Raw genomic sequence first — 11174 nt, 5'->3', positions numbered from 1 at the left:
TTCTGGATGTTTGAACAAAATAGCTCATAATTTAGCTAGATTTTCTATTTCTTTGCTGAAGAGATCTTTCGGGAGAAGTTTTTCCCAAGTTAGATTGTACATGATGCTAAGGTACATTTAAACCATGTAATTTGTTGATGTAGTAATACAAAGTGGTTAGTTTCGATGGAAAAAAAAAAACATATACCGGTAGCTAGCTGTGCGTTGTTTGAAATTTTATACATTTCGATTAATATACTTTTTTGTTTGTAAATCCTGTTGGGCTACTAGGAACTTCTAATTAAAAGTACACATTTAAATCATGCTTATGCTTCATCAAAAATGTAATTCACAATTAAAATTTTCTAAATAACGAATCTTATTTTTTTTAATCACATTTTAGTGATTAATTTGCATTCTATAGAGGAGAAGGTTGTTGATTAGGTATATGTGGCAAGTTTTCGGGAAACTGCTTGTAAGTGATCATAATTGATGCTATGGAGCGAATGAGAGCAATATATCTTCCTTCCTATTAGATGGTACGCACATAGGCCAAGTTTTTTACGTAAGTTCGATGTTAATTTTGTCTCATACATATTGTTTTGCCTTGGGATATTCGTCCTATGAACATCTCATGCACACTTATGTACGAAGCTTTACAACTTGGATTTTCTTATCATGCAACAACCAAAATTGTTTGTCTTAAGATTTTCTTTTAACTATTTGACAGTTGCTAAAAATATGGACAAAATAGCTGAATATTATTGACGAAAATGGTCTTGCAAAGATTTTTTGTGTATATAAAATTAAAATCAAATTTATAAAAAGCATACGAAACTAATTAACTTTGATTCTGGTCGTATGCGGATATGTATGAAAAGGAATATGAAACTGTGACAGCGTCAAGAATTGACAGTAAAAATGAGCATTGGAAGAGTTTTTTCCGTGATTTAAAAGTAGACGAAAATTCAGAGCACTAGAGCTGGCAATCTAGATTACAACCAAATGCATATCTAAAACTGAAAGTGAAAGCAACAGGTGTTGGCATAAAGACAAAAAATAAATAATTAAGCACTGTAATTTTCATCTGGCACGATTTTGTCAATCCAGGGTTGGAAAATATAATCCGATTTGCTCCTATTCGCAGTTAAACTATGTGTCGTTAAAATATAAAAAGAAATAAGAAAATTGTTAATCTCAATAATTGATACATTAGAATAACTGCATAAGAAGTTATACCAATACAACTAATTATGTACAACTATCAACTTTACTAGCGACCAACGATTAGGTGAATCAAATAGATTTACTATTCACTAATTTTTGCTTATAGTTTTTCCTTTTAAAGTTCAATTGCTCGCTACTTATTTGTTATGATGATGTCATTTATATTGTTTTAAAAAGACCACTAAACAACACGGAACACTCGTGTAACAAATGTGTTCTACTCCCTCTATCCTAATTTATGTGATACACTTTTTTTTTTAACGTATCTCAAAAAGAATGATACATTTATATATTTAGAAATAATTTAATTGCAACTTTCCGTTTTATCCTTAATGAAATGATTTACACACAAATATCTATGGCTTGTTTTAGACCACAAGTTTTAAAAGTCTTCATTTCTTTCTTAAACTCCGTGCCAAGTCAAACTATATCACATAAATTGAGACAAAGGGAGTATTACTTTACTAAAAGTGGAAAGATCTTAAGTCTAAGTTAAAAGACAAAATATCCCTAAAACGTTGATAAACATTTATATCCTTTTAAAATATTAAATAATTAATTCTAATAATATACAAAAACATAAGTGCATTTATAATAAAAATTGTTCAGTCATATTAATGATGCCTAAGAGCCATTACCATTTTTGGTCTCTTTGTTTACTTGCCTTTACACTTATTTAGTTAGTTTCAAGTTTCTCAGGCTTTCTAAATTTTTCATCCTTGCTTCTTTGATCTTCTAGCTATTTATTATATATATATATATATATATATATATATATATATATATATATATATATATATATATATATATATATATATATATGAGCTAAATTCATGAATTGTTAAAGGATTTGAGTTTGAATAGATATTTGTCTCCTTTTCATAACCTACGAGTTATATCTCTTTTTCAGGTATTTTCATGACTCAAAAAAATCTTCTCGTTTTTCTTTCGTGAGATTGATTTTGATTTGCTTTTTCTTTTTAATTATAATTAATTCTTGGAATGATTACCATGGATGTTAATATTATAATCAATATTCGATAGATTTACATATATCATGTCGAATTTGTAGTCCTTTTACTTAAGTTACATAATATTTTTTAGTCCTTTTCCTCTAACAGTACTATCTAGATTTTCAAAAGTTACATATTTTCGTTGAGACTAAAATTGTAGTATGATAATTTGTAAAGTTGAAATGATAAAATTATAAAACTGAAACAAATTATAAGTAAAATTATTAACGGATTATTGAGGACTTCTGTAGACGGTTTCATCCTTTATTGTGTTAGTTATATATAAAATTTAACATTCAACATCTTTAAGAAAAAAAAGTTATTCATCATCAACTTACACTTTTATTTTATATGTCAAACACAATTTTTAAATAAATTTTTCCTTCCTTAATTACAAAATAAAGTGCACATCGTGCGTATCCAGAAACTAGTTTCTTCAAATAAGTAACTAGAATTTCTTTCTATTTTTTTTTTTTTGTGTGTAATTTGAATTCAAGAAATAGGTGCCTACATTACAAACAACATGAAACATATTCATCTGGAATCCATATCACACCACCTCATTTCACAAGGAATTAGGTTAACAAAATATTTATAATATTAGTTTCTTCAGCCGAATTATGCTTTTACTTCTTAAAGAATTTGTTAATAAAATCATTTATAAAATTAATTAGAAGAATATATCCTAGCAAAGGATAAATTAATAAAAAATTATAATTTTTATATTGACAAATAAATTAAAAGAACTGTTCAGAAAGTTAAAGTAAAAGATACTATATTTCTACTATATATAAATGTGGTAGAGGGACGAACAATGCAATCAATTTCTGTACCAAGAGCAATAACAATTGTACTATAAACTTGGACCAATCTCATTGGTCATTGAATTTGTTATTCATTCTAATGAAAACGTGTATTAACAGCAATATCAATTGTACTATAAACTTGGACCAATCTCATTGGTCATTGAATTTGCTATTCATTCTAATGAAAACGTGTTTGTTATGCATTTTTATGAAAATGAGTATTTGGCCACATTACTAAAAATATATGTCTAAATTACTTGTTCATTTACAAAATTACGATAAAATTAATTAAATCTTCCCCATCTTACCCTCTCCGTCCCATATTACTTGGCTACTTAATATTTATTCTCTTCTCATATATACACGTGTGGTCTTCAATTTTAATTCTCTGATACATTTATTTCCTCTGTTTACTTTTACTTGTTCACTTTTGACTTTTCAAGTTCTTTAAGAATTAATAAATGAAGTACCCCCTCCGTTCCATATTACTTTGTCACATTACTAAATTACTTTTTTATCCCACGTGGACATATGTCATAATACTGAATATGTATTCTCTTCTCATATATACACGTATGCACTTCAATTTTAATTCTCCGATACATATTTATTTCTACCATGCACTTTTACTTATTCACTTTTGACTTTTCAAGTTCTTTAAGAATTAATAAATGAAATACTCCGTATCAATTACTGTACTAAGAGCTATATCAATTGTACTATAAATTTGGACCAATCTCATTGGTCATTGAATTTGTTATGCATTTTAATAAAAACGTGTATTAACAGCAGTATCAATTGTACTATAAACTTGGACCAATCTCATTGGTCATTGAATTTGTTATGCATTTTTAAGAAAACATGTACTATATTTCTGTCAATTACTGTACTACGAGCAATATCAATAGTAATAGTACTATAAACTTGGACCAATCTCATTGGTCATTGAGTTTGTTATGCATTTTCATGAAAACGAGTATTTGGTTACATTATTAAAAATATATGTCTAAATTACTTATTCATTTATAAAAGCACGATAAAATTAATGAAATTTTTCCCATGTTATCCTCTCCGTCTCATAGTACTTGGCTACTGAATATTTATTCTCTTCTCATGCATACACGTATGTACTTCAATTTTAATTCTCCAACACATTTATTTCCTCTGCGCACTTTTACTTGTTCACTTTTGACTTTTCAAGTTCTTAAAGAATTAATAAATGAAGTATTCCCTCCGTCCTATATTACTTTGTCACATTACTAAACTACTTTTTTATCCAACGTGGACATATGTCATAGTACTGAATATTTATTCTCTTCTCATCTATACACGTATGCACTTCAATTTTAATTCTCCGACACATATTTATTTCCACCGTGCACTTTTACTTATTTACTTTTGACTTTTCACATTTTTTAAGAATTAATAAATGAAGTACTCCCTCCGTCCCATATTATTTGGTCACATTACTAAGAATATATGTTCAAATTACTTGTTCATTTATAAAGCCAAGTAAAATTAATTAAATCTTTCTCATCTTACCCTCTCCGTCCCATATTACTTGGCCACATTACTAAAAATATATGTCCAAATTACTTGTTCATTTACAAAATCAAGATAAAATTAATCAAATTTTTCTCATCTTACCCTTAGTAATAAATGTTCTTGAAAATAGTCAATTTTGATTAGAATGTATTTATTGAAGAGAGATAGGGGTAAGATAGTAAAATATATCTTTTATTTATGATTTTTTAAGGGCCGTGCAAAAGGAAAAGTAGTAATATGGGACGGAGGGAGTATATATTTTACCATAATATTAATATTTATTGGTATAAGTCTCAATAGCCTTGGAAAATAATTTAAAAATGCGAAATTAATGTGAAGGATAAAATTAATAACAAGAACAAAAATCTTTCTCTTGATATGTTAACATGGATAAGTAAAAGTGAACGAAGGGAGTGACTTTTATCCCCATTTTTCTTCTTTGTCAGTACTTTAAATGTGAAGAGAGGACGAACAATAGCAATGTAAATTTGTACCAAAATTTATATAAATTGTACACTTTAACTAACTATCTTTTAATCCACTTAGATATATTTTCATTTCGAAATTAAAATTTGGTTATTTACATATAACATATATTTTTCTAATTTTGATTTCTTTTTAACAATTCTTTTTATCTATAATTGATAATAGAAAAAATTATAATATATTTTTAATTAATTTAATAAAAATATTTTATTAGTTTTGGTTTTAAAAAATCCAATATATACAACAATGGTTCTTATGTTTGGATTTGAACAATTAATTAATTGAGATGGATATCAACCTGTCGGTATACATATAAGATATTAAAGAATTTAAAAGAAAAAATCTAGATTCAAAATATTATTTTTCTCTCATATTCTTACTAAAATTCTATTTCACATCGATGAACAACTTTCATTGTCATGATAATAAGAAAAAAGTCTGACTCTTTTCATCTCAAAGACTTAATTCCATCATATGTTTTTAATTTTTAAACTCTATTTTCTAAATATAACTAAAGTGATGGTATATAAAATACATTCTGTATATGTTGCTAGATATAATAACAATTTTAGAATGTTTTTAAAAGTTATTTTCAAAATACAAACTTTAAATACTAGCTAATTAAAGTGAATAAACATGTCACGGACATATATTGCTAGTATGTGTAATATCTTGGAAGGGAGATTAGTATTAGGAAATAAAATTTGGAGAGAAATATCTCAAATTATTATGTCAATATGTGTAGGATAGAAGGTGTATTTTGGAACTACATATAATGAGGATAATTTAGGCTTTTATATTAAAGTTGGGGAGGCTGCCAAGCCATACAATAATACAAACTCAATCAAACATTCAAACAGTTTTTTTATTGACCAAAAAGCAAAGTGCAGAAGCGGCGAAGGAGAGAGAGCATCGGAGCACCAAACGCCACCCCCCCACCTAACCCATAAAAGCATCTTTCCAAAATTCAGTGCTAAATTCCAGAAGAAGATGTTAATGAATGAAGTAGTTATTTGTTGATCTTACACAAATTCAATCACGGCTCTTCTTGGATCTTTCGTTTTTATTCTCACAATTCATCACCACAACAAAGTGTTGATCGACAATCCATCTCTTCTGGTGGACGACAAGCAGCGAATCCCTTCCCCACACGGTGGTAGGGGTGCCTCACCCTCTGAAGGCGGTTGCCCCTCCGATCTCCTCTTCCTCGCCGGCGGCGGTCCCCTTTTCCCTCTCTCCTATTTTTTCTTCTAAAGTGCACATAACATATATATATATACATATAGAGAGAGAGAGAGACGTAGATATATAAATATATTATTGATTATCCTATCCAAGAACAGGAAGGATGTTGACTATAAAGAGGGTGCCGACCCTAGTTTCCAACCACCAAGACGATGTTCCTGACCTGGGTTGTGGTCGCAAGTGCCTTGGAAAATGCTGCATGCCTGGTTTGTCTTTCCATTCTTGAAATCTCTATCTTTGGGAGGATATGTTTTATTGTGAATCATATATTGGGTGTTCGGATCTTATGAACTTTCTGAAAGTTGGAGGCCTGTTTCTGTATGTCTGATTTTCTTTTCCTGGTATTTGATTTAGTTACTTTTATGTGGGTATTATTGAATAATTATTAACAAAATATTATAGCACTAAGATAAGAGTTGAGCATACAATACAGCTGTAACTATATTGTAAATTCAGCTTTTGCCAGTATACATGGAAACCTGAACGTGGAAGTGACCACTAATGCTAGACTGTCTACATCACACCTCTTGTGCACCGGGCTGCCTTTTTTTTTAAAAAAAATTTATTAATGGAAACATGAATGTTTATATATAGCCTATAGATTGAATGTACTCTATGAGCCTCATACTGTTAGTTTTTTAAAACGGCAGACTTGTAGTCTACTATTTGTGGCGTTAGTTTTGATATAACCGCATGGTCTATGTATCTTAGATTTGTTGAAAGTATGAGGTAAAGATATCCACTTTGCATATACCTTAATGCAGAATTAAGAAAATTGCATGGATTTTCTGAGGAAGCCAAAGGTGTGCTGCGCGCCTTTGATGATTTTGTTTATCGAATAGATCTATCCGACTTCTGTTTCGTAGTGGATACATCTTGCTTAGCCAAAAGTGTTAAAAATGAGGTTCGGATTGTAGTTACCTGCATTTTTATTTATGTTCTTGCTTCATTTCAGTTTCCAGGCTTCCTCTATATGCATTCAAGAATGACGACAATGAGCCAATCGAAAATGACATTCATACCTTGCCTGAAGAGGAGTGCCAGATATCTTTCTTGAACAATTTGATGTTAGGTCTCTGGGAGGAGCGGATGAGCCAGGGACTATTTCGATATGATGTAACAGCCTGTGAGTCGAAGGTCATTCCTGGGAGACATGGTTTTATTGCACAGCTGAATGAGGGACGCCACCTAAAGAAGCGCCCAACAGAGTTTCGCATTGATAAGGTTCTTCAGCCTTTTGATGAAAACAAATTCAATTTTACCAAAGTGGGCCAGGAAGAAGTGCTTTTCAGATTTGAACCAAGCACTGACCACAAGCCCCATTACTTTTCGGGCATGGGAGTAGATGCTGGTATTTCACCTAGTGTTGTTGCTATCAACGTAAGGAAAGTGCTTTGGTACCTTTGTTGTAGTTATGATCAGATTCATTTTGTCTTATGAATCTTGTTTTTTAGGTGAGCCCAATCGAGTATGGACATGTGCTTTTGATACCTCGAGTTCTTGATTGCTTACCTCAGAGAATTGATCGTGATAGTTTCGCAATTGCTCTCCATTTAGCCAAAGAACTGGCAGATCCCTTCTTTAGGGTGGGTTATAACAGTTTGGGCGCCTTTGCCACCATAAACCACCTCCACTTCCAGGTAATGGGTTAAGCAAATAATTTCTAATTATTTGTTTAGCATGACCTAACTGTCTTACTGCCATTGATGATAGGCATATTACTTGTCAGTCCCATTTCCAGTTGAGAAAGCACCAACACTGAAGATACTGGCAAGGAAGGGGCTGGGTGGCGATGGAGTTATTGTTTCTAAGTTATTAGATTACCCCGTACGAGGTTTTGCTTTTGAGGGTGGAAAAGGAAGTACGGTCCGTGATTTGTCTGATGCTGTTGTCAATTCCTGCATCTCCCTTCAGAACAAAAACATCCCTTTCAACATTCTCATTGCTCAGTGTGGAAAGAAGATTTTTCTGTTCCCTCAGGTAAATAAATCTCCCTTGTCTAAGTTCGTGTACTTGTTGCTACAGCATTTCTAGAAGGTTTCTCTTAGGTTCACCAGTACATCTCTACTGTTGAGAAGCTTTGATGAATCCTTGTTAGGTTCTTTGAGAAATGCATAAATATCAGTTAATACCTGCTGATTGCAAATCTGCGAACGTCTGTAGGAAGTAATTTCACTTGATGAATTTCGATGAGCTAGATACTGGAAATAGGATAAAGTTGGAAAACAGTACAAATGAAGCCATAATGAACATTGGAAGGAGTTATAATGAGGGGATCGTTAGTGATACCTGACCAGTGTTGTCAAAGGCGCGCTTAAGCCCTGAAGTGAGGCTCAAAACATGTTGAGCGCTTCGCCTCACTTTATGTGCGCTTCAGTGTCATCATCAAGGCTCTAAGGCATACTTTTCCTTGCCGATGAGCCTCTCTTGCAGAGATGACACTAGATATTTGATATTTCACATTTTCACTTTCTCGAAATGTTTTTACAATTTCTTTGTCTATATATTTGTTATTCATGCTTATTATTATTATTATTATTATTATTATTATTATTATTATTATTATTAGTCTTGGATTTTATATATATATATATTTGTATTTTTGCGCCATTGCGCCTTTCTTCATTAAAGCGCACGCTTTTTTGCACTTTGCGCTTAAAGCCCCAGCTGACCTTAGAGCTTTTATGCGCTTTTCGCTTTTGATAACACTGTACCTGACAGGGTTGTGAACAATGAGTCACATTTGTTACCTGATTCCTTCAAGAAAGTGCGTCTAGACAAATCCCAGTTTAAACCCTGGGTTTTTTCTCTGTTGTTGCTTTCTAGTTGGCAAATAAAGAACCCAGATGAGAACTTATCAAAAAAAAAAAGAAAAAGAGAGAGATTTTTCCAGAACTTGGTTATCTGAATCGGACTTTGTTAGATTCACGTTGACTTAATCAACCTGCATCATAGAGGGTTTGCAGACTTGGGATTGCTGATTAGTTTGCTCTTCTCTTTTATTGTAACTAAGCAAACAAACCAGATAATCTCAAGGTGACTAAATTACCCGTCATCAGTAAGAAATTTCAAAACCCCAGCTAAAAGTGCAAAAGACAAGCCCCTTATGAAACAAGGTGTACACATTGTTGGACATCGCCCGAACTCCTTAGAACCCGCTTTTATCAGATGCATGTAGAAGCCATCTGTATATCATTTTCCCATGATTGCTCAGTGTCTGTTAACAACTGCAACAGATAAAGAGATAAAGGCTCTTCACTTATAATCATAGCTGGAAAAATAAAAGCAATTAGTTCAACTTTTGATCTTTTAGCATTAGTTGTAAATTCAGTAGCGGGGGAACCTCGAAACATTCAACTTTAAACTTGCTTTAGAACCGAGTTTCTGTTATAGTAGAATAGCAGGTTATGTGCATGAAATATTTTGTGACTTGTGCTTACAAATATCTCTGATGGTGAAGCTTACATCATCCTTTCTGGGATGATTGTTTAGTGTTATGCAGAGAAGCAAGCACTTGGAGTTGTAGACCAAGAGCTCCTCAACACTCAGATGAACCCTGCTGTGTGGGAAATTAGTGGACATATGGTGCTTAAGCGAACAGAGGATTACAACGATGCATCAGAGGAACGTGCATGGAAACTTCTTTCTGAGGTTTCTTTATCGGAGGAGAGATTTGAAGAAGTGAAAAGTTATATTTCTGAAGCAGCTGATCTGCAAGAAACAGAGGGGGATACAAGCATCAATCCAGAGAAGGAAATTCCAGATTCTCCTGGTCCGCAAGTGGCCTCACATATGCCTCAAGATTGTTTGGTGTTGCACTGAAGAACTTGTGGCTATCTCTAGCAGGATTTAATAAAGGTTGAAGCATCTAGTGTATGGTTGATATTTTCTGTGCTATTTTTGCAACGTCTTGTTCGATGCATATTACTGTATTAGTTGGAGTTGGTAATACCCAAGTAGTGTTTGTACATGTGCCTTGTTTTTAATGGCTGCGAGCTGTGGCCTTTGGCAGGATTGTTTAATAAATAAAACAGTACTTTTTTGGTTGGTGATTAATTGATCATATTAGCAAATGTTCCTAATTACACCAGAGTGTGGACTTGCCCCGGTTCTTGGAAGTTTTGTAATGGCTTATTTGTGTTCCTACAAATGATGAGGATTGAATTATTTTCTTAGAGTGGGTTGTAAACTATGCTTCTCCGACGCATTAATTAATTGAAAGAACTTCCAGCTATCATGTTGAAATTTCCCAAAGAAACGTCATCTCCATATCCATGAAGCATTACTAAATTTTGCAGAAAATTGCGGGCCTCCTCTGCATCCGTTGAAATGGACTCCAGCGGATTTATATTCTTCCATGAATGACTATGGCCCCTTTTCCGCTTGTCGAGAACTCAATATAATTTCCAAGAGTAATATTTCCTCTTTTCTTATAGAAGTTCCCTCTTGCCTTCCCATAAACATTATGCTTTATTGTAACATATGGGAATGGAGCAAGAAATTAAACTTTGTGGTAATCACCATATATATAGTAAAACCGTTTTAACTAAAAAAGCTGATTCATATCAGACCAAAGGATCATTCTACCTATCCTGTAGAAGACCAAAAATATTGCTTGATAGTTTTGGTCTGCTTAAACCAAGAATGTCAATTTATGAAACAATGCTTGCTTGGCTGAAAACTGACTGTAAACTTAGTATACTATGTAAAAAGAAACTGTATGTGGTAATGATTTTTGTCATCCAATGTGACTACATTTTAAAGGTCAGAATCGAGCCCAGGGCGAGTCCATAGAACTTAAATGATCCAAGAAGTGGATTTGGATACCAAAATAACCTATAAAAAAAAAAAAAAGTGACCAAAGTGTCTTTCG

General features: G+C 32.3%; 1 protein-coding gene across 2 annotated transcripts; it reads left to right on the top strand.

The window, feature by feature from the left end:
* Positions 1–2017: 2017 nt before the first annotated feature.
* LOC132046708 (GDP-L-galactose phosphorylase 2-like) lies at positions 2018–10357 on the top strand. 2 transcript variants are annotated; one of them, XM_059437431.1, is made up of 6 exons: positions 2018–2116; positions 6400–6507; positions 7257–7681; positions 7756–7941; positions 8015–8281; positions 9794–10357. In XM_059437431.1, exons 2-6 carry the CDS (start codon positions 6405–6407, stop codon positions 10121–10123), a joined length of 1311 nt encoding a protein of 436 aa, XP_059293414.1. In that variant the 5' UTR covers positions 2018–2116; positions 6400–6404; the 3' UTR covers positions 10124–10357. The 2 variants fall into 2 exon arrangements, with proteins under 2 accessions (XP_059293414.1, XP_059293413.1); XM_059437430.1 differs by lacking the exon at positions 2018–2116 and having other exon boundaries at positions 5823–6507.
* The last annotated feature ends 817 nt before the right edge of the window (positions 10358–11174 follow it).

Source organism: Lycium ferocissimum, chromosome 2, assembly GCF_029784015.1.
Source record: "Lycium ferocissimum isolate CSIRO_LF1 chromosome 2, AGI_CSIRO_Lferr_CH_V1, whole genome shotgun sequence".
Classification (NCBI taxonomy): domain Eukaryota; kingdom Viridiplantae; phylum Streptophyta; class Magnoliopsida; order Solanales; family Solanaceae; genus Lycium; species Lycium ferocissimum.
This window is presented reverse-complemented; position numbering and strand designations above follow the sequence as displayed.

What these genes read in the sequence shown, in the direction of transcription:
- LOC132046708 (XM_059437431.1), top strand. Translation starts at nt 6,405, where the DNA reads ATGTTGACTATAAAGAGGGTGCCGACCCTAGTTTCCAACCACCAAGAC. An exon ending in TGGAAAATGCTGCATGCCTG is followed by an intron (nt 6,508 to 7,256) that starts GTTTGTCTTTCC and finishes GCTTCATTTCAG; the next exon opens with TTTCCAGGCTTCCTCTATAT. An exon ending in CTAGTGTTGTTGCTATCAAC is followed by an intron (nt 7,682 to 7,755) that starts GTAAGGAAAGTG and finishes CTTGTTTTTTAG; the next exon opens with GTGAGCCCAATCGAGTATGG.